The 23,616-nt window shown below is 44.8% G+C and overlaps 1 protein-coding gene across 2 annotated transcripts in view; it reads right to left on the bottom strand.

Moving 5' to 3' along the window:
- The window catches only part of LOC126523414 (formylglycine-generating enzyme), a 113,429-nt gene that overhangs the window by 57,050 nt on the left and 32,763 nt on the right, over positions 1-23,616 (bottom strand). For both annotated transcript variants that reach the window (XM_050172033.3, XM_055066792.2), the window contains exons 3-4: positions 22,190-22,264; positions 4,523-4,605 (exon numbers count right to left, since the gene is read on the bottom strand). In XM_050172033.3, coding sequence (XP_050027990.1) covers positions 4,523-4,605; positions 22,190-22,264 — 158 coding nt within the window. The remainder of the gene's footprint in view (positions 1-4,522; positions 4,606-22,189; positions 22,265-23,616) is intronic.

Genomic DNA, 23,616 nt, shown 5'->3' with positions numbered 1-23,616 from the left:
TCAGAATTGCCTGCATCATGGCTAATTCTCTGCAGCAGCTGTCACAGGATGGAATTCTACAGTGGAATTGTCAGGGCCTAAGCTCCAAGTTAGGAGAAATTAAAACCAAGCTTCAATACAATAAGCTACATGTATGGGCACTGCTTATTCAAGAGCATAATAAGCTATGCTCCCTGTCCAATTTTAGAGGGTATCATAACCCATCTATTAGAGATAGACGTGCTAATACAATGGCTTCAGCTCCGGGAAAAGCTGCAGTTTATATATCATTGCATATTGCTCACACAGTGATTGATCTGGAGCCATGGTGTAGTGGTAATCAAGAAGTTGTCGGGGTCCTGACACGACCAGTGAAGACTCCTGTCGTTCTAGTGTCATTCTACGCCAGACCATAGCGCACACGTTTGAACTTGGGGTGGATAGTCCATCTCCGGTCTACGTACCCGGGAATTCCTATTCTCGTGGGTGGAGACTTCAATGCCCCACATACAGAATGGGGGTACAAGTACAACTCCCAAAGAGGATACCAAGTTAAAAACATCATGAGCGATGCCACTTTTACACTGTTAAACCATCACGCTGTGGCTACCTGTGCTGTACCCGCAGTATCTAGAACAAACGCTCCAGACCTCACATGGTGGTTGGGTCCTGGAATGCCGCAGTGGCGGGTGGAACCAGATACATGGGGCAGTGATCATATGCCAATAATGATTGGTTTGCACAGAACGTGCATAAAGAAAATTCGACGACGAGTAACAGTCAAGCATTGGAACAAGTTTCTGGAATCACCAATTGATAAAGTACCCTCAGAGCCCCCAGAAATTCTTCCTGCTTTGCAAGAACCGCTACGGAGGAACACCACTGTAACCACAGTTGACGAGGAACAACCACAACCGGACCTCGCCCTTTTGCAACTTTGGGCAAAGCGATGTCAGGCAGAAGTGTATGCGTCGAGGAATCCCGATGCACCAGGTAGCCGTGCACGTGCTAACCATATAGCGGCGAAGGCGCGTTGGCACGAAAAGCAACTTTCTCGACGACGATGGTATGAGTGGTGCGAGAATCTTGGATCGGGCATTGGAAGCAGAGCACTTTGGAGTACGTTCCGGTCAATGGAACGCGGTCATAAGCAACCTGACCCTGCAGCGAGCGTTAGGTTAGCGATGCAGAGTTCGCCACATCAATTTGCAGAACACGCTGCTAGAGTGTTTTTCCCGAAATACGATCAAGCGTCACCTATCAACGGCCCCAAAATTGACGAGTCTGACACAACTTCCAAATCCGAAATATCCAGCCCTTTCAGCATGGCCGAACTAATAGCGGCGATTGAAACTTCAAAGCAACGAACAACACCTGGTCCCGATGGTATTCCTTATGAGGTTTTCAAGAACATGGAAGGAGGAGCTCTTGACGCACTTCTTCAGGCTATTAATAAAGTATGGGAGACTGGAAACGTTCCACCTGATTGGAAGCATTCAATTGTTGTCGTGATTCCGAAACCAGGAAAGTCTCTAAATAGCCTGCAGTCTTTACGCCCAATTTCACTAACCTCAACTGTCTGCAAGCTCGCTGAAAAGATGCTGGCCACACGTGTTTCCTGGTGGCTTGAACGCCACGATAAATATCATCCTGCTGAAATTGGATTCCATTCTAACTTTGGAACTGAAGACGGACTTTCAATCTTATCAGACGATATTTTACACGTTTCACCACACAGTCACGCTGTGCGCACGGTAGTAGCAACAGACATAACGAAAGCTTGACCATGCAATCATTATAGCCAACCTCATGGACCTGGGACTTCCATCGCGGGTGATAAGATTCATCTACTCATTCCATCAGAATCGCACATTTGCGATTAGAGTAGATGGAAGGCAAGAAAGATACTTCACATCGAACAGAGGAGTCCCACAAGGCTTGGTTTTGGCTCTAATACCTCATTGCTCTAATACCTCTAGCCTGGCAACTACATCGGATTCCAGACGTGAGGTTCTTAATCTATGTGGATGACGTCACTTTGTGGCCCGTGCATGAAGACAAACTCAACAGCTTCAAGAAGCCCTTGATGTTCTGAACAACTACGCTCGGAAAGCAGGATTGGACATTTCCGCCCGAAAATCAAGCTATGTTGTGATGGCCAACAAGAAAGGACGCACAATAATCACGCAGCACCCCTTTACATTTAGACTCGGCGCAGTGACAATCCCTCAGGCTTCCAAGGTCCGCATACCGGGTCTCGATATTCACCACTCCGGCAGTGGTGCACACTGGCTCCGTAAAACCAGACAGAGTTCGTCAAAAACACTTCACCTTGTTCGTCGCATTGCAGCAAAAGCAGCAGGAGCTCGTACTGACGTAGCTCGACAGTTGGTGCGTGCAGTCTTGCAGCCACGAATTTTATATCAGGCACAATTTCAACGGCTGACTTTGGCACAGCTGGCACAGTTGGAGACGATTAATCGCAATGCTATGCGCACAATCACAGCGCTGCCCCGCATCACTCCGATACCAACCTTACAGGAACATGCCCAGCTCAACACAATTGCAGAGCTAATTTTGCAACGTGAAAAGGCAAGTGAAATAAAAAAGCAACTTATTCCGGCTGTCGCTGCGTTGCATGCTCATTTTCAACGCGGCTCTCGGATTGACAATCAGCCCTATCCAATGCCTCCCTGGGAATTCACCAGCATCACAACTAATAAGCAAACAAAGTTACGACGCAGCGATACAACAGGTATTATTGACGAGCACAATATCGTCGATGCATCATGCGCTAACACCTGCAAAGTCTATACGGATGCTGCCATTCTCCCAGACGACGGAAGGACATCATTCCTGAGTACTACATATAATTTCATCAGCGGCCACCAGCGCTATTTATCTACAAAAGCCAGCGCTCTAGTAATGGAGCTTCAAGCCATCCACGACGCTGTCCAAGATGCGACATCTAAGCTGCCTACCATCAAGCAACTAGATATCTTCACTGATTCTTTAGCGGCTATTCAGGAACTCAAGAAGGTTGATAAGGCGATGGAAATCTGTGAGACAATACACACTATGAATAGTAAAACAGCTACTTGCGTCAAGGTACACTGGATTCAAGGCCATTCAGCGAACCCTCACAACATTGCTGCTGACCAGCAGGCACACTGCCCTCCTGATCCTGATCTTCCGCCTATTCCCCTCCCACCTCAACCCCTTAACTCGCTCCGCGCCCGTAAAAATTTTCTCCGGCAGGACACACACGCTCTTATCCCACCGTGTGTCTGCTCCCCCTCCCCCTTCACCTTACTAGGGCGGAGGAAGTTGTGCTTTGGAGGCTTCGGGCCGGGGTGGCCCTTACACCGGCTGCTATCTCAAGGTGGAACTGGTCGCATTTACCACTGGGTGCTAGGTGTCCATACTGCTTCGTTCCTGTGATGAAAGCAGATACATACCACTTAATATGGACATGTACTGGTTTAAAATCGGAATGCTCGCATCTCCTACTGCAAGCCGGCTTCCGCTACAGTGTGACAACCAGCTATGACCGCTGGATACATGACAGCTGACTCCACAAAACACTGCTTCAATTCATACACAACACAGGCCTCACAGCACACATATAATACATATATACGCACCAAGAATTATGCCTCAAGGGCAAGTCTTTATCGCAATAATAATAAAAAAAAAATACACAAGTTGGTAGTCTGCCCCATGTACGTCCACGTTTTGTTTCTTGTTTGTCCATTAGTTCCGTCAGTGTAACACTAAGCGCAATACAATTATGACAGTCATTCGAACTTTGTCATCAGGCTCTTGTCATGCCATCATCATCACACAGTCATCATGCATTCGTTGTCACACCAATGCCCTGATGCCGTCATTCCATCGTCTCCTCTCCAGTTTTGTCATTCGACTCTCATCATGCTATCGTCATCATACCATGTCGTCATTGTCACACTGTCATTTTCCCATCGTCATGACTTCAGTAAAATCATGTCGTCATAATCATACCGCCTTTGTCGTTCCATCAACTTCAATCCTTCTTTGTCATTCTATCATAATCATGCTGTCGTCATTCAATTGTGATTATGCCAACATTGTCCCACCGTCATTATCAGAAAGTCAGTATCATGCATCCATTGTCAGAATGTTTGTCATCGACGCAAGAAACCCATTGACCGACTGCCGAACCGACCCACACCAAACACTGGGGAGACAGTTGCTCTTTAAAATAATTATAGCATTCATAGTCTGAAATGTTAGATTTGTGCGATGTCTTATGAAATCAAGAGTCTGGCAAAATCTCGCCTGCTCAGGAAGAATCACGGTGAAAAACAAAACGGATGTCGACCGAGGTGAAAATTGATATTCCGGCCCCGACACGGGAGTCTTGTTCACAACAAAGCTGGATTACATGCGCATGGCTTTATTGTGAACAAGGATCCCATGTTGGGGCCAAAATGCCAAGACTTATCAATAATTTTTCAGCTTGGTCGGCACCTGTTTTCTTGCATGGTGTCTGTGATATACGCACCGATCATGAATGTGGCTGTCTGGCCCTTCAGGGTGTCTCCAGTCAGCTCCCTTGACAGGCAGCCACCATGGAGCAGCAGCCACCTGGAATAAGGCAGTGCAAAGGTCTCAGCACAATAAGGGCACCACTGCCAAGGGCGTCAGTTTATAGTGGCTTCTCTGCCCATTTGGGTGGTCTTGAGATCCCATGTCTAAGATCTAATGCCTGCTGCCAGTGCTATAGCACCTTTAGGCACAAATTAATTTTGTCTCTCAAAGATTTGGTTTTGCCATATTTATTGCACTTGCAGTATCATTTTAAAGTCCCATTTGCCATCAGAAGCAATTACTTTGGCGAGTTTTGTTGTATCCGCAAATGTGAATATCACAAATGATTCAGTCACTATTCAGGTTGCTACAATAAATTCACCTGTAAAACACTCAGCTGCGTGAGAAATTTGTCCGACACACATATATCATCATCATCAGCAGCATATTTTTATGTACGCTGCAGGGTGAAGACCTTTCCCAGTGATCTCCAATTACCCCTGTTTAGCATCAGCTGACCACATCCTGTGATGGCTAATTTCCTAATTTCATCACACCACCTAATTCTTTGTTATCCTCAACTGCGCTTCCATTTCTTTGGCACTAATTCTGTAATGCCAGAATCACACTGGGCACTTTCTGTTGTGGGTGTGTCACAAATATAGACCCAAGGGCTGATGCTCGGCATCTTCGATCCTCAACAAACAAGTGCCGTCCCTTTATTCAAAGGTAACTATATGCAGGGAATCCAGCACTCAGTGGGAGCCACGGACTGGTGGCATGCTAACTAAGCAGTGGCGATTTCAAGACATAGGTCTTGAAATGGAAAAAAAATCACAAAAAGTATATTTTTGGAAAAGTGCATTATTGCTATGTTTGTACATTCAAGAATCTCTCCACAAAAGCTAGAAGGTAAATTGAATAGGAAAATAATAAAAAATCATGCTCATACAGGCCAGGGTAGCTGCAAAATTAACAAAAATTGGCCAAAAATGTTCTAACTTTGTACCATTGGCATTTGCAAACATGGTGGCCTGTGACCGCCATTTTAGGTTTGTTTGGAAGTTGTTTTCTTCGTGCACATTTTACGCCAGTTCAGAATGGTGTCTGTGAGGGTAAACCATGGAGAAAGGAAAAATAGGAGGGAGCGTACTGCAATGCGATTGAAGCCAAACCACACAGCCCAACATGTGATCGCACGTCAAAGTCGGCAGTTAGTTTTAGTGTTCCCGCTCTGCAGGCAGAGCCACGGCAGGGCAGCTGAACAAGTGCACACAGAATAGAAACTATTGGCATTGGTATTGGCATGGAGGCACGAAAAGTAAGGAGGGAGCATTACATCATGCAGCCAGCCTTGGCAAGTGAACGCTCCGTGAAGCCACAGTGTGGCCCAACACGTGACCTCATGTGTCGACATCACAGAGCAAGAATTGAGACTTACTAAGACGTTTGGTTTCTGCAGCGATGCCAGTAGATTTTATTCAGCGTGCACTTGTTCAGCTGCCCTGCCGTGGCTCTGCCTGCAGAGTGGGAACACCAAAACCCAACTGCACACTTTAAAGTGTGATCATCACCAGGCCTCCCTGAGGTTTGGCTTCAATCACGTTGTGGTATGCTCCCTCCTATATTTTCCCTTCCTCCATGGGGGAAACCATGGGGCATGGGGAAGCCTACACTATCGGGTCATTTCTGAAGCATGTGCCCATGCTGCTGATTGGCCAAAGCGTGCATACCCCAGCACGCCTCGCTCTTATTAGTCTGGCACTGTTCGGCACGTGCTGGCCTGCGCTTGCGTTTCGGTGCGTTTGTTTCTCTATCACTGTGGTTTTATTGTACCGCCGTTTACATTTGTTCAGCCACTTGCTTCTTGACAACGTTTGATAAGGTGCCTTTTTCGCTGCCCGAATGGCTGGAGAAGATAGTCGTCTCAAGGTTATTACGTGTCAAGCGTTCGGCAAGCCGTGAAAGCAGCCATGGAATGCGCGATGGAAGGCAGCTAGGCCTTTCATGCTCCCGGAGTTACGGTCTGCCTGGAGATTCTGCTGGATAGGGCTCCGAGCTGCAATGCGGCAAACGTAGTGTCAACACTTCGTCCCCCCCACACCTCGTGTGTTGGCACAGATTGTGTAGACATTGTTTTCTTCATGACTGAAGAAAGTAGCGAGCGTACAGCGACCCCCGGTAACACGAAAATGTGCCTGGCGTCGCTGTCTGCAATGGAGTGAAAGTTCGAGCTGCTAGGCGCCGGCACGAAAGAGATGTCAACAACAGCGGAACTGAATTTGCAATCGTAGATTTATCAGTCAAACAAGAGTTTCTTGAACTCATGTTGTGTCCCTGATGCAGCAAGAAAGCGATGATGCTTTCAAAGGATCCTGCGAAGGAATATGGGCTCTGAGCAAGGTTCTGACTGGCGTTGTAGAAGTTGCAGGGTACTTTCTACGTTGCCAAGTGCTTTTTACGTTTTAAAGTTAGACAGGATTTTTTTTACAAGCACTGCTCTAGGAGGGCACATGTAACTGACAAATGGAGGCCTCAGGTGAGCACCGGAGATTATAATAACGCTGCGTCTAAATGTACGTCAAACGAGTAGTGCTGGGTTTAGTGTCGCAAGATGGGGGCGCCACACTGTCCCTCTTCCTCTTCTCCTGGATTGGATTGGCATGGTTCGCTACGTGCTCGCACTCGTGTTTCCGAGCACAGATTGCTGTGTGCCTGATTTTTGCACTGTGCTTTCGACTAGAGTGTACTAGAATACCGTTGACTGGGACGAGTGGTCAGAGTAGTGCGTGCTTTACATGAGGCACCCTACGATGAAACATACTGTGGCGATGCTGCGATCGAAATGGATTCGGCCACATCAAGGTCGTGCCATTGGAAATTGCTGGCAATTTTGCTCTGCAAGGCCGTTCGCACTGCTTCACGCGCTGCTTTTCACGATCAGATTGCTCAAATGGTGTTTCTAATTGCATATGACATGCATTCATGTCTTAAGAATAAATTCCTTTCTGTGTTTTTATGTCGCGTAGTGACTGCGCCTGCATTGCAGCCGCTTTCATTCTGCTATATTATGGTAGGTTTTTTTTTTGCACTTGGTTTGCCATGCGACATAACGTCACAATGCAGGCTCATTTGGTGGAGATACTGCAACAATGACTTGTAAAATTTGTCGTCCATAGTCCATCATTCATAGCCTTCAGCTAGATCGCTGTTCAATTTTACACTCTTGAGCACACTTTCACGAATCGTCTTTGTCGCAGGGCACGTCCAAAGTAGATGGCGGGCATCCACTGCAGATGCAGGAGCAGAGAGCACTTTGGACACTGGACAATGCACTCATGTGGTTGACCCCAAGCACAAGTGATGGCTGATGTAAGGACCACCAGTCTCCGGAGAAAGTTTGTGGGGAAGGGAGCAGACATGCACGGGGGGGATAAGGGCACGCGTGTCACGCTGGAGGATGGATTTTCGGGCAATGAAAACAGAGCGGGGGTCAGAGGGATGCTAAAAGAAGCTAAATTTAGGAGAAATTATAATTCAAGGAATTTTCATTTAGGACAGAATATTTCATTGATGTGCTTTTATTAGTTCTATTAATTTGAGCGAAAACAGGCACTATACAGAATTATGGTTCAACTTGTGCCGAAAAGCTGCAATGCCGCAGTTTTGGCTGAGACAATCGGAAGCCTGAATTCAAAATCACAACACATACTTTGCCAATAAAGCAAAGAGAAACGCTGTATGGGACTTGTGAATTTTGCTATCTTTCCCTGCTGGTAGCATCGATAAGGTCAACATAATTTTCAAACTGTACCATAGTCTAAGAACGCATAGCTCAAACATTAGCGGTTATGATCATTTGTTATGGTAATACACTATGATCACAGTGATGAACTGCGAATAAAGGAAGAAATTTATACTATTTTCGCACTTACCTACAAAATTTTCACCTAGCGCCACCTGCATGACTGCAACAAAAGTTCTGAATTGGAAAGCTTATCTGAATGTGGCGGGCCATAACATTTTACATTGGGAACAAACGTGTTAGAATTTTTTGCAGAGGGATTCCTAGGTGTTTCATAATGCACTTCAATCATCCTGAACCACTCCCCGAGGCATGGTCAAGACTGCGAGACATGCTGTTGTTCTCTACTTTTGCTGGGCTAGCATGTGCATAGCATCCATGGCGAAAGCATGTGTCAACCAAGCATGAGAAGAGCCGCCTGCGCGGCCGAAGACGGGAGGAGGCCTTGCTCGTGGGGAATTAAAATTCCTCCATGAAGCTTCTACTCAGTCGACCTTGCAGGTGGCATGATTACAGTAGCACAATAGAGGAATCTTCCCCTTTCCTTTTTTCCTTGGGTGACGCAATGTACTGAAATGGAGTTGTATTACTGAAACGTTTATTGTGATGGAGATGACTCGACAGATAATTTGCATTGTAAGTAGCACTAGAGGATCGCTGGGTGTACTCGACAATCAAATAAACATGCACCATGATGTGTTTGTCCCTCTTATATCAGCTTCCCTTTGCCCTGTCTTTGTATGCCGAATTTCTGTCACACCCAAAGATAATTGACGATCAGGTGTTGATGAACACATTCCAGTACCTCTGTTCGCCCTCCTCACAGGGTAAGGAAACCTGTAACTTTTACTGGGTTCCATAGAAATAATGAGATAATGAATGTGCTGCCACGATGAGGAAAGGCGCATGCAGCAGCACTCAACGTAAGACAAGAGACTAGAGAACAAAATTTACCCATTCAAGTCAAATAGCATCAACAACTTGTCTAGTAGATTTTATTTGTTGAGCATGCGTAGTGATTAACCATGGGAGAACCTAGTGCAGGCAGCCTTGCATATATTGTGTCGAGTTTGTTCAAGCCATGGCAAACTGCAAGGAAAGTGCTTCACGAAAAAGGAAGAGCCATCTCCCCAACTCGCCGAACGCAGGCTGCAACTGCGTTTTCACACCACTCAAGATAAGAACCTTTCTATTACTGAGGTTTGTAACTACCATAGTAGCGGACAGTCGACGAGTCAAAGGAAAGCAGAAAAAAAAAAAAAAAAAAAAAAGCTTGCTCTGTCTGTGTTGGAGTTGTTGGTCTGCTTTTTAGGATTTCTAAAATCTTGCCTGTTTGGTTAAAGGTGTCAATGCATAATGCACTGTTTTTCCTCAAAACTGTCATATTGTAATCTTGTATGGGGTACGACTATGTCTTCAAATTACCATAAACTACTACTGCTACAAAAAAGAGCCTTGTGTGCTATTGAGGGCTATTACGGTGCACCACAGAAATTATATACACAACCCTTGTTTGTTGAACATCGCATACTACAAGCTGACCAAGTGTATCATCTACGGCTGTTGCAATACATTTATCGAAACCGTTTGTACTTCGTTACTGACAGTACTATAAATTACAACCTTCGTGAGGTAAAACTATGAGTTCTGTGAACGCGCACAAATTATGGGAGGCAAAAGGTCAATTTTCAAATACCCAACGCCCTCAACAAATTTCCCTTTACTGATGATTTCTTTTTATCTGAAAATGTGTTCAAGAAAAACACAAAACAACGTTTGATTGAAGGCGAAATTCAAACGTAAAAAAATGTAATCTACCGTTTGTTTATACATATGTTTCTCTCTATCTATCTTTGTTGCAGACAAGTACTGTAGTCGCATTTTTCATGTCTTAATTCCCCAGTCATGTATGCATTGTATTTGTACGTGTATGACATTAAGTGCTTGTGTATTACCTTGCACACGTTTGTCTTATTCCCTAATTTAAGTTTCACTGTGCGTATTGTAGCGTTGTTTTGACATATTTGTCGCACCGTCTATGTATATTCTTTTTAGCCTTTTTATTATTACTGCCAACTCTATGGGTACCGCAGCCTCGTCAGGCCTTACCGCCTTTTGTCTCGGTCCCCTCCTTTCCTTGAAAAGAATAAACTTCACTTCACTCTTTGGTTTAGATGTCTTGCAAGTAACATGAGAAAGATGATGACTGATTTAAGAGATTAGTGTGCAAATTTATTGCCTTGCATATGACTTTACTTGTTTGTATGTGTTTTGTGCTGTCAGATTTATTGACAATGTCGTATATATTTAGACAAGAAATGCATGCATATGAAGTTATTTCTTTGAAAAGGTTCCCCCACCTGCTGCCTGACCAGCCAACAAGCACAATATGCTTAGGCAGGTCAGAATTTATGTATATATATATGCTGGCTTGTTCTACATGGATTGTGTGGCATAAAACACGAGTATGCGAAGCTTTGTTACTGCATCGGTTCTTGATAGTAGGATGGGTTGCTTCACGGTATCCTCGTGAGCTCTTCTGGCAACTTCATCAGCATGTTTGTTGCCCATGATGCCGCAGTTGCCTGGGAGCCACTGAAAAGTGATGTCATGTCCTTTCTCTCCTAGTTCGTGATATAGCTGCCTTATTCCCAGCACAAGTTGGTTTTGTGGTCGTAGACCACAAAACCAACTTGTGCTTGAAATTGCAGGACATTGCAGGGCTGACTTGGAAACCGTAAATACATACTGTGCCTTTTATGCCAGCCGCCCCACAATCTATAATTAAGGAGCATGTTATAGGCCGCCTCGCAAGAGTGCCGACTTCGCTTGTAATGTAAACAATGCACTAAATGTGGTTTGCTCTTGCTATCCTACAGTCAACCTTCTTCTTTTTGGAGACTAGTTTCCTAGGCATTGAATGGCACAGCACAGTACCTTCCCTAGTAAACCAAAGCCAAACAAGATTTTCTGGACGTTTGCCTCACCTTAAATCTAACCCAACTCGTATCGGAGCCAACGCATGTTACCGAACACCTTTTGCATTTAGTAGTGGTCAACCATCCAGACAGTTTGCCATCTATCACCTTAGAAAAATTAGCGATCCCAACGTCATCCATGCTCCTCTTCACTTTACTCCAGATCTACAGTGGAAGTGCGAAAAAACTATCAACTTTACGACAAAGTGCAATATATATGAAAATGTACCCAATTTTCCCTTCCTTTCAAGACACATTTTATAAATGCAGCATTCATGAAAATTGGCCAGTATTCAAAGAGAAAATAAACAACTTGGCAAATAAGTTCGCACCAAGAATTACCTTTCGGACGCATAAACAAAAACCATGGTTTAACAATTTGTTAAAAAGATTAAACAATAAAAAGGAATGCATGTATCGTGCTGCAAAATATACGACAAGCACATGTGCATGGGAAAAATACTGCCCTGCTGAACACACATACCTATCAGCAATTCGCAAGATGAAAGATGCGTTCTTTGGTGATGACTTTCAGAAACTAATTCAATAACACCAAAAAATTCTGCCAGGTTAGAAACACTCATGAAATGCACAGTGCAACAATTACTAATGAAGAAGGTGAAACAGTCAATGATGTATAGTGTGAAAATCTCTTTAATGCAGCCTTTGTCTTTATTTACAGAACAACCTACCACATACCTTCTTCCCTCACATGCTAATGCAACAAGTGTTATGCCAACCATCACCTTTTTCCCAGATGATATTTAATCCTTAATTGACAGTGTTAAACTCATGTCGTCAGCCGGCGTCGATAACATTAATTCAAAACAGCTAAAGAACATGTCACTGCAGCGTTCCTGTGTTTGCTGTTCTCACAGTCACTTTGAACTGGTGAAATCCCACACGACTGGTTACTGGGGAAGGTTGTTCCCATCCACAAAGCTGGTGACAGGAATTGTCCACTTAATTATTGCCCCATTTCATTAATGAGTGTGTCCTGTAAGCTCATGGAAAACATCATGTATTCAGAAATCATGAAGTTTCTTGACTCGAATAAATACTTTCATTCTACACAGCATGGGTTTGGCAAAGGCTTTTCCTGCGACACACAACTGGCTATTTTCGTGCATGATATTCACACCAACTTAGATTCTAACCTCCAAACGGATGCAATATTTTTAGATTTTGCAAAAGTGTTCGACAAAGTGGCACACCTATGCCTGTTATTAAGACCTTCTCTTGAGAACCTTAACCCCGACATTTTACAATACATCGAAGCGTTCCTGACAAACTAATCTCAGTTTGTTACATTTAACAACCCCGCATCTAACCTCCTACCAGTGCCTTTCAGTGTACTGCAACGATCTGTTCTTGGGCGACTAGTTTGCTTAATATACATTAATGATTTACCCCTTCACATGTCTTGCAATGTTCATTTGTTTGCAGATGACTGCATCATTTCCCGAACAATTACCAGCACATCTAATCAAGACTTACTTCAGGAGGACTTTCAGGAGAACTGATCACAGCAATGGTGCAACGGTTGGTTAATGAAACTTAATCCTAAGAAATGCAAATTGATATTTTCTTGTCGGCGCGATCCATTTCCTTACAAATACACAATCGATAACATTTCCGTGTGTGCTGCGCAGTCTTACAAGTATCTAGGTACCACTATACGTAACGAGTTATCCTGGCACGCACATGTCACTAACATCATTTAATCTGCTAACAAATCACTCGGTTTCTGAAGCGGCATCTAAAACGTGCCCCCAAACCAGTTAAACTACTGGCTTACCACCAACCTGTTTGTTACTGCTTCGAATGAAGGTATCGTGGCTCCTCTAGGTACTGTACAGGTCAGTATAGTTGCTTTTACTATACTTTCGAGATTGCTGATGATATTACCCGGCTTATCTTTCAGTGCATACATGCATACATCTTGGTTTGTCCTATGCCAACTTTCCTTCTCACTCATTTCAGGCTACGTCTACTTTTTATGGCTTCCTCAGTCTTTCTCACATTATAATTTCGAATAACCCTTATTTTCGCCTTGTTGATCAGTTTTGATAGTTCCACCAATTCTATCTTATCTCTTCAGTTGGACACTTTCATTCTTTGTCGCTTATTTATTAGGTCCTTTGTTACTTGGGAGAGCTTGCCTACTGGTTGCCTTGGTGCCTTGCCTCCCACTTCGATAGCTGCCTCTGAAGCTAGCCTAGTTACGGTTTCATTCATTACCTCAATGTCATCTTCATCTCTTTGTTCTAAGGCTGCATATTTGTTTGCAAGTACCAGCCTGAATTTGTCTACGTGTGCCCTTACTACATCTAATTTTGGCCCGTTTCTTCTTAACCACTTTTAGCCTTTCTCTCTTCAAATTGAGGTGAATCCTAGCCCTCACGAAGCTATGATCACTGCACTTTACCCTACCTTACACTTCTACATCCTGAACTATGCTAGGATGGCAGAAAGTATGAAATCAATTTCATTTCTTGTTTCACCATTGGGGCTTTTTCAGGTCCACTTCCTGTTGCTACGCTTCTTGAAAAAGGTGTTTATTACTTGCAGCTTATTCCTTTCTGCGAATTCTACCAGCATCTCTCCTCTAGCATTCCTAGAATCGACACTGTAGCTGCCAATTGCTTGTTCACCAGCCTGCTTTTTCCTCACTTCTGCATTGAAGTTGCCCATTACTACAGTATACAGAGTTTGCACTTTTCTCATCGCTAACTCAACACCTTCATAAAACTGATCTACTTCATCATCATGGTGAGTGGATGTTGGAGCGCAAGCTTGTACTACCTTTAATCTATACCTCTTATTTAGTTTGATTACGACTACAGCTACCCTTTCATTAATGCTGTAGTATTCGTCAATGTTGCCTGCTATGTCCTTATGGATTAGGAATCCTACCCCGTATTGCTTCTTATCTAGGAGATCTCCATAGCAGAGGACATGTCTGTTATTCAGCAATGTTTAAGCCTCTCCAGTTCTTTTAATCTCACTAAGGCCGATGATATCCCAAACAATGTCTTATAGTTCCTCAAAGAGTCTTCATAATCTAACCTCACTCGACAGAGTTCAGGTGTTAAAGGTTGACAGGGTCAGTTTCCATTGGCGGCCTATCTGGACCCAGAGATTCTTAGCACCCTGTGCTGTGTTACAGGTCTGACCGCCGCCTTGGTCAGGTGCTCCACAGCTGTTGTGGACTGAGGGCCATGGGTTAATTGTAGGAATCATGAGGGAGGTAGTAGCCGAATACTGAACCAGGGAGGCCAATTCCTGTTCTGGTGAGGGGTTGTCTTTGTTGAAGCTTAGTGGGCCCTCCTAATTTGGTTGCACCTGGATTAGTATAGCCCCACATGCTCTCGGCATATTTTGCCGGTGTCAAGTGCCACTCCAAGCCTGGAGATGTAGTGCAATGGAGGAAGTGAAAGTAGAGCTTACCATCCAAAAAAAAAAAAATCATACAAGGATTCGAACTTCTGACTATGGCAACCAAGCATCTGACATAGGTCAGTCAGATAATCCCATAGGCAGCGAGGCTACCTTATCGCGAAGAATTCCAGCCCAGAGGGCCTTTCATGCCTAAGAGAGCCCTTGATTTATCCGCCATAGGCAGGTTTAGGTTTAGGTCCATAGGTTGCATAATATAGTGTCAATTCTCAGTGGTCCAAACATCAAGGCTCCGGAATCTCCCGCACGCATGCGGCCATGAACGCGCCTAGGTACACTATATATCTTCTGCCAACTTGAACAGCACTTAAGACGTGTGTGAAAAAAAGGAAGAAAAATGAAAAGGCTTCAGCGCTTACCAAAAAGCCCCGAACCGCATATATGCGGAGATGCACCCGTCCGCTTACTGTTGTCTCTGCCTGCTGCTGGCCATCGTTTGCATATACAGTCAAACCCACTTATAACGATACCGGTTTTAACAATATATCGGTTATAACAATGAGAAGCTGCTGCACCATCAACTTTTGTATGTTTTGCATGGTGAAATAACCAGCGTACTACAATGCCCAAATGCCACATTATCGGTCATAACGATGAAGTCTGGCTGCTCGGTGTCCGAGCCGAAAGGTAGTGAAATGCGAAATGCTTGAAAAGAAAAAAGGAAAACGAGAAATTTGAGCCGCTGCACAATGGCCCGCTGCTCGAACGGCCACCGCACACTCATTCTCCAGCCTTCTCCGCATGCCTCTCTCCTGCCGCCCTTCCACCCCTCCGTACACGAATGGACCGGGCCACCTGTGCTGCTCGCATCTTGCTCACTGGCTTCTCATTCAATGCAGTTCTGCAAACAGCATAGTCACCCGTGTTTGTCTTTGTTGGTTGCGTCGAAATCGTTCCTGGCCACATGGTTTCTCAACCTCTTTTGACTCACCGTTGAAACGGAAGATGACTGAGCCGCCCGCTGATAATTGGTAACGCACGACTTTACCGGTAGAAAAAAAAGCGCACTGCTATAGATTTGGAAACTAGGTGCTTCGAACCGATGAGGCAATCGTCGTGAACATGCTTGCATCGGATAGCGACAGCGACGGCGGCAGTGATGACGTGGTAGGGCAGGCTGCCACAACAGTGTCCTCACAGGAGGCCCCTGCAGATGATTTAGCCCCTCCAGCACTTCGTTTTCGCGAAGAACCTTCCGCTGCACTACGTGGAGCACCTGGATATTTTGGAGAAGGATGTTGGCAAGGCTGACAGACATAGGGTTTTCTCGTGCAATGCAGTGCGACGTATGTGGGGGGACGCTTGTGGCGATCTCGCCTCAGCATTTCTTCTGGGTTTCTCAAGCTGACAGACTGCCGCAGCAAGCTCCTCGGATATTTTAAAAGGCCCCTTTTGGAACCACCAAAGCGCTGCCTCGCCGGTGCTCGCATATCGCTTGCCACCCGTGACCCCTCTTTGCAGTTATAGCAGTGCCATTCTTTAACGCCGACAGCCGCGGCTTGTTACACGTGATTGGAGCGCCCAGGAAGCAGTTAAACGAGTGAGCACAATCAGCAGTCGGATGGAGGAAGGTGGTGGAGAGGGGAACTGGCCTCCCCGCCATTATAGTTTGCTAAGATCAGCTCTGCCATCCCCCTATTTTGATTTTTTCGTGCAACCCGGTTTTCACAATTATCGGTTATAACAATGGAATTTTCGTGGCATTTGAATATTGTTATAAGTGGGCTCAACTGTATGCTGACACTTTCGCTCCCGAGTAAATACTAAGAGTGGCAGAACAATATGGTTCTGAGCCGTGACAAAGCAGACGACCTTGACAGCGCCTAGGTGTCCTCGACCTTTCTACAGGTTCGGACATCGCTTATACTAGAGCTAATGAGAAGAAATGGGGGAACAGACCCCTTAGCTTACCGGAGCATTTTAGACCCATACACTAGGAAGCCAGGAATACTATGCCTCATTTAAGCTACACCAATGTCGTCTGCGATGAGTCAGACATAGTATGTACACTTCGCGCATGGAAGCAATTGACAATCCTGTTTCCTCCGCACTTGCAATACAATTCCTGGGAACACAAACAGAAATACGCAAGAGCAAATAAGTGCAAATGTAGATGAAAGGAATGGATGCAAATACGACCGTTCTAACGTGATGACAATCTGTGTGTTAACTTTACAAGTGGTGTCACTACATGCTTTCAACTTGTTTTTTGCGTGGATACTGTAAGGCCTTTTCGTCACTTTTCTCTGTTCCATTGTGCGAAAATTTTGCATCATCAAAAAAAGCCCGTTTCTGCAGCGTGCCTTGTAAGTTGCCACAGATAAATTCTTGAGCATTTGTAGTGTTAGGAGTGTACAGTGCTAACATCTACTCGCGCATTAGATTCTCCAAATACATTTGCAAGATCTGTATAAGCAAATTTCTATGTATGTAAACTTACAAGGAGAAAATCTTATCCATTTTTTCTTACATCACCACGACATGTACAGATGTTAGGAATTTGTCTGCGTTATATTTTCTAGTGTCGCCACTAGAAATTATGCATAAGGTATGTCAGTAGTGTATGTCTAAGCCCTTTTCGTAAATCTTCCGCCATCGACAGGTTTTGCTGATCACCATAGGTTGCATAATATAGTGTCAATTCTCAATGGTCCTAACACTGAGGTTCCGGAATCTCACACACGCATGTGGCCATGAACGCTCCTAGGTACACTATATATTTTCTGCGGATTTGAAACAGCCTTTAAAATGTGTCTGAAAAAAAAAAAGGAAGAAATTGGCAATTACATGCTGTTTATCATTGAACACTTTATTTTACTTGTCGTCATACTGTAATAAATCATGTAAGTGCCACACTTCCTTTTTAACAATTTTGACGAAGTGCGGCCCTTACACGGGACCGAACTCTTGGTCAGAATGGTGCCAGTGCAATCGGCAACTTGTGCACACCCAGTATGTACCTGTAGTGCACACGAGAGAGGGAGACAATTGTTCCAGTGCTGGAGCTCAATCTCAACTGATCTTCTTTTATATTTTTGGTCCCCAGCGCCAGCTAAGCTCCCACGCCACTCCCACATCACTTGACCTCGTCTTCTTTCCAAGAGCAATCATGTCGACGCCACTGGCGCTACACAGCTCCCTCCCTAGAGAGCAGCATGCTCTGCAAACGATATCAGCAGCTCCATGAAACTTGGCGGACTGAAGTAGCGTAAGCCCCGACCGAAAAGGAGATATTCGGGGCTGAATTGAGGGATGCGACTGTGGGAGTCGCCTCGCAGTAGGCTGGCTTCAGCCAGTCAAGTGCGATGGTGTCAGTTTAGCCATGAATGTCCACGATGTGTGTGGACTCTCCTCTTCAGTATGGGAAAGGGTTCGAGGTAATGTGGGTGGAGAGCAGGCCAAAGACGTGGATTGCATTGGCAAGGTCAGTTGAAATGTAAGGTGTACGTGCTGGAACAGGGCGCATCAGTGTCGCTGGGACTACATATTGTTGTATTCAAGGTCGACATGCAGCTCTTGCCACATAGTAGTGGCATGCAGAAGTATGCAGCGCATGAAAATTCGCCGATGTGCGGGCACGGCAGTGTGGCACCAAACGCAATTGCTTCTCCCCTGAAATGTTTTTGTTTTTCCAAGTTTTGGGCTGCTCCCCGCGGCCTTTATACAAGTCTATATCGTACACCTTTACAAGCCCCTGCACTAACAGAACATAACTGCCACAAAAACAAAGATAATTTATCATTCTGTTAAATATACTGTACCCCGACGAAGTCATGCTAAGTGCTTTCGGACTGTGCAACAAAAGACCAGGAGTTTACTTTATTTATTATTTATTTTATTTATTTATAAATACTACAATCCCTCGTCTGGATTTTAGTAGGGTGGGAAATGAGCGATACATGATCTGATACAATAATATTGACACGTGTACTTATATTTAACAGGCAACCACGTTTTGCCGCCTAACAAATGTTATCGCACAGCGCGGGACGCGTCTGCATGTATCCGAAGTTTCTGGAAAGTTATCGATGCTTCTATTCGCTGTCTGTTGTCGCCGAACCTTGTGTTATCTGATTTCATCGCGTGACTCGAATGTTGTAGAACTTTGTGGAAGACACACGGGTCCAAGCGATTAGTCTGGAACATTCGACGACTGCTGTATAAAAGCCGACGCACTCGACCCGCTGATGAGATTTTCGACGATCGCTGAGCGTGTTCGCCGCTATCGTTGTGCTATAAGTGTAGCCTGTTTTGTGGGCACAGGTTCGCCCAATAAAAGTTTGTTTTGTCGTTCACAGTATTGCTACTCTGTTATTCAACGTCACCACCACGTGACATCTGGTGGAGGTGCTTTACGTTCATGTACCGGACGCCCCCGACAAGCCGTAATTCAAGCCCGGACCGCAAAGACAACACCAGCGCCGTCCCGGAACATCGAGCAAGCCGCCGGCTACAGCAGCTGCCCCCGGAACACGGAATTCTACCAGAGACGACCAAGAAGAGCGTCAGAGAAGTTCGTCCAGAGACGACCAAGAAGACAGCCCCAATGGCAGCCGGAGCAGCCCCAATAGTTCTGCAGCAGCCCAGGGAGCCACTGACGTTCCGCGGTTCAACGTCACCACCACGATTGTCACGTGGTGGTGACGTTGAATAACACAGTAGCAATACTGTGAACGACAAAACAAACTTTTATTGGGCGAACCTGTGCCCACAAAACAGGCTACACTTATAGCACAACGATAGCGGCGAACACGCTCGGCGATCGTCGAAAATCTCATCAGCGGGTCAAGCGCGTCGGCTTTTATACAGCAGTCATCGAATGTTCCAGACTAATCGCTTGGACCCGCGTGTCTTCCACAAAGTTCTACAACATTCGAGTCACGCGATGAAATCAGATAACACAAGGTTCGGCGACAACAGACAGCGGATAGAAGCATCGATAACTTTCCAGAAACTTCGGATACATGCAGGCGCGTCCCGCGCTGTGCGATAACATTTGTTAGGCGGCGAAACGTGGTTGCCTGTTAAATATAAGTACACGTGTCAATATTCGCGGACAAGAGAGACAGAGCAAAAAGAAAAAAAAAAAAGAAAAATGTATACAGTGCAATCCATATACTCATAGATATACACACATATACACAGATATATACCGATACGACATATCCATAAACACATACCACGCACACACATACATACGGTATACACGCCATCGGTTCATCTAGAGCAATACTATATGTACAAAGCAGGTTAGCGAAGCACAAAAGCAAAATATATATAAAGAACGAGATTTATATACAGAAGCTTGAGAGAAACTAAGCCAAGGAGGGCTGTAACACTTAGTCATTTCTTAATAAATTCCAATCACGAATTGTTCTTGGGAAAAATGAATATTTAAAACAATTATTATGTGTTTGGTATGGTGTTAATGTCCGATCATGCCGTTGTCTGGTGTTATAACCTGAGGAAAATCGAATAACTGTGGATGCATCAACCATAACATGTCCCGCTAGTATTTGATATAGAAATTTTAAACGTGAATGATGGTTTCTCATGGCTAGAGGTTTTAAATTAGCTCTGGTTAACAAGTCTGTTACAGATGTGCGGTCATAACGATTGTATATAAAGCGAACTGCTCTTCTCTGAATCATTTCCAGCTTTTCAATATTTGTTTTTGTGAATGGATCCCAGATAACAATGGCGTAATCTAACCTAGGCAGAATGAACGAGAAGAAAGGGGGTTAACCGAGGGGCCCGATACTTATTAGTCATATCACGAGAAGCCAACAAACACTGACACCAAAGACAACATAGGGGAAATTACATTGTGCTTAATAAATGAAATAAAGAAACGATAAATTAATGGAAATTAAAGTGGATGAAAAAGCAACTTACCGCAGGTGGGAACCGAACCCACAACCTTCGCATTTCGCGTGCGATGCTCTACCAATTGAGCTACCGCGGCGCTGCGATGCGCAATGCGAGTTAAAGAGCCCCTCACTAGGCCACATAGCAAATTTTGGTTATATGCTGGTAGTTGTTACGTGCCCTCTAAGGAGCGTTCTACTGCAAGAATTTTTCAAATTGGTTCATGAATAGCTGAGATAGAAATATTTTAGTGCTGCGAACTCATGATTTCAGGAGGCGAGTGTCACTGCAAACATAACGCTCTCTCTACTTGCGCCCGTCTAGCCTCCGCCAGCGAAATTCCTTCCCTGCGTTCTCCCATACCCGAGCTGGAGGATCGCATGATGTTTATGTCACGGGCCCCACCTCCTTTTTCTTCCTCGCTTTTTTTTTATCTGTGGTGCACTTCCACTGGTAGTCTCTTGCGTGAGCTATTGCGTTTGTTTTGCTTTGAGCAGCGCACGATTTTGCGCGCTGTGCATGAGAAGACCTGACTACCAGTATAAGCCAGTGTTACACGAAGACTGAGGCAGATAGATGCAAGTGGATCAGAGCATAATCTCACGCTGGAACATGGTAGAAAACGACATAGTTTCACTCTCTGCGTGCGCTACTGCACGAGATGGGAACAAGCAGACCAAACGGAAGTACATCTTTCTTGCTACGGCACAAAGTAAAACAAAAACATGCAGACATACATTTGTATGTTTCATTATTTCTCTAACCATTAATTCGTCTATTTTAAGCAATAGATCAAACAAATAACTGCTGTTGCCTCGAATAATTCCCAAAACCACGTGCCACTATGAGCAACATCATAGCACTGCCATGCATGTAGGCGCACCTATGCGATATACATCGACTCTCCAGCTGGGAGCATGGCAATTGTGAAAAAATGGCACTTGGTTTGAAATTTAAGCTCTTTCCGTGGTGCACAGGGATGAAGTACTATGCAGACACGATCGTTAGCGTGCAGTGCATGCACTGTGCTTATCGGCTCAAAATGGTCAGACCTGGTATATCACCACAGTATATCACCACTGTTAAGCAGAACAAGAACCCACTACATGGACACATATTGTCCCCATCTATGGCCACATGTTCATCTTCCAAGTTTTTTCTCCAACACACTTTGCTCATATACTAATTAGCTTTATAGTCTACGTCTAATCATAGGTGTCTAAAAATGTATGAGGCATATTTTAAACATTAATATTATTATTAGTAATTCCAATTATAAACATCAACTTGGTGTACACAGTTCCCCACACTGTGCTTAGAAGAGATATGCACTTGATGCCAGTGCAACATTCCCCTATTTGAGACAGTAAAAGCAACCTATCGGCAGACTTGTGGAAAATAAAGATCACACCATTATGCATCAACAACAGTTCATTAAAATTACAAACCACTGTAATGGGCATGTATCACTAAACTTAGACAAAATAAATAACTGCTAGGAGTGCATGCAATTGTTCACAAGGATGCTTACTGCCTGAGTGATTCCTTTCTTGGTTTTCTCGCTGATGGCACTGTCAAGCACAAAAGAGTCACCAAAGGTTTCTGCCTGAAAAAAAAAAAAAAAAATGTTTCCTCAAATAAGATGTCAGTAAAAAACATAGATACATTCATGGTGGATTGGAAGTGCAAACACACACAATGAAGAAGAACGAGACACGACGAGCGCAGACTGGAACTAAATTTTATTCACACATGGAATAAATAAGTGAGAAAAACATGGAGGAAGAAAAAAAAAAAGGGTGAAATTACACTTATCCCAGTTTTTTTTTTTTTCCTCCTCTCCATGTTTTCCCCACATATTTATTCTGTGTATGAATAAAATTTAGTTTCAGTCTGCACTCGTTGTGTCTTGTTCTTCTTCGTTGTGTGTGCCACTTCCAATCAATTATGAATCTTGAAAGGGAAAAATGCTATAGCTACAGCTGCCCAGGCACGCCAGATTGCCCACCGTCACCTTTCTGAGTCGCAGGCAAGACATAAGTCTCTTTACGACAACCGTCATCGTGATGTCCAGTTCTCTGCCGGCGACCTCGTCCTGCTTTGGACTCCTTCACGGCGTGTGGGCCTATCGAAAAAACTGCTCTACCGGTACTCTGGCCCTTACCGCATTGTCTGACAGCTCAGTGATGTGACTTATGAAGTAGCCCCAGCCAATGCTTCCCCATCGTCCACGTCAACTGATATCGTCCCCGTGGGTCTTCTCAAGCCATATCATGCGGCTGCCATCTAGAAGGCGCTGGGCTGGCGCTTTTGCCGCCGGGGGTAATGTCACAGTGCCACGAGAGGGACAATGTCGACGATCACCAACAAGACGAAAGAGACGATGTAGTGGGGCTACTATAACGTTCAGCCATACTGGTTGTACCGGCCTATCATCTGCAGAGTAAACACAGTCCCATTTAACCTTATATCTCTGCCCGTTTCAATATTTCTTATACCACTCAACAAGATGCCGCATTTTTCAGCCATTGGAACGCGCCACTTAAGGCTTTTGCCTTAAGTGGGAGGCAGCGTGTAGGGGTAGCTGCCGCACCCACGATTTAGGCCGGCCAGCCATGGTACAAGCAACAGAACATGGTACACAGCCATGGTCCACAAATAGAACACGCCCTAGCGTGTTCTGTTCTTGCACTACATGCTCGTGAGCCGTCTTCTTCACCGGCTCTGGAGGCAATAGCCGCGCTGCTACAGGTCCCCCTTCCTAGTGCAAAGCATGACTGAAATATGGGCAAAAGGCGCGCATTGTTTTATACTTTGCAACTTGGCAAGCTGAGCTGAGGTACATTGGCCTGTTTTTGGCACGTGCCGAGAGTTCAGGCAGTTGAGGGGAACAACGGAGAAGACGGTGTCGTCGAACGGCTTGCAGCGGTGGCAGTGGCATTGGTAGTGGCGTTGGCA

This window comes from Dermacentor andersoni, chromosome 6 (assembly GCF_023375885.2).
Source record: "Dermacentor andersoni chromosome 6, qqDerAnde1_hic_scaffold, whole genome shotgun sequence".
NCBI classification, from domain to species: domain Eukaryota; kingdom Metazoa; phylum Arthropoda; class Arachnida; order Ixodida; family Ixodidae; genus Dermacentor; species Dermacentor andersoni.
The sequence above is the reverse complement of the archived record's forward strand: the minus strand, read 5'-3'. Positions and strand labels throughout refer to the sequence as shown.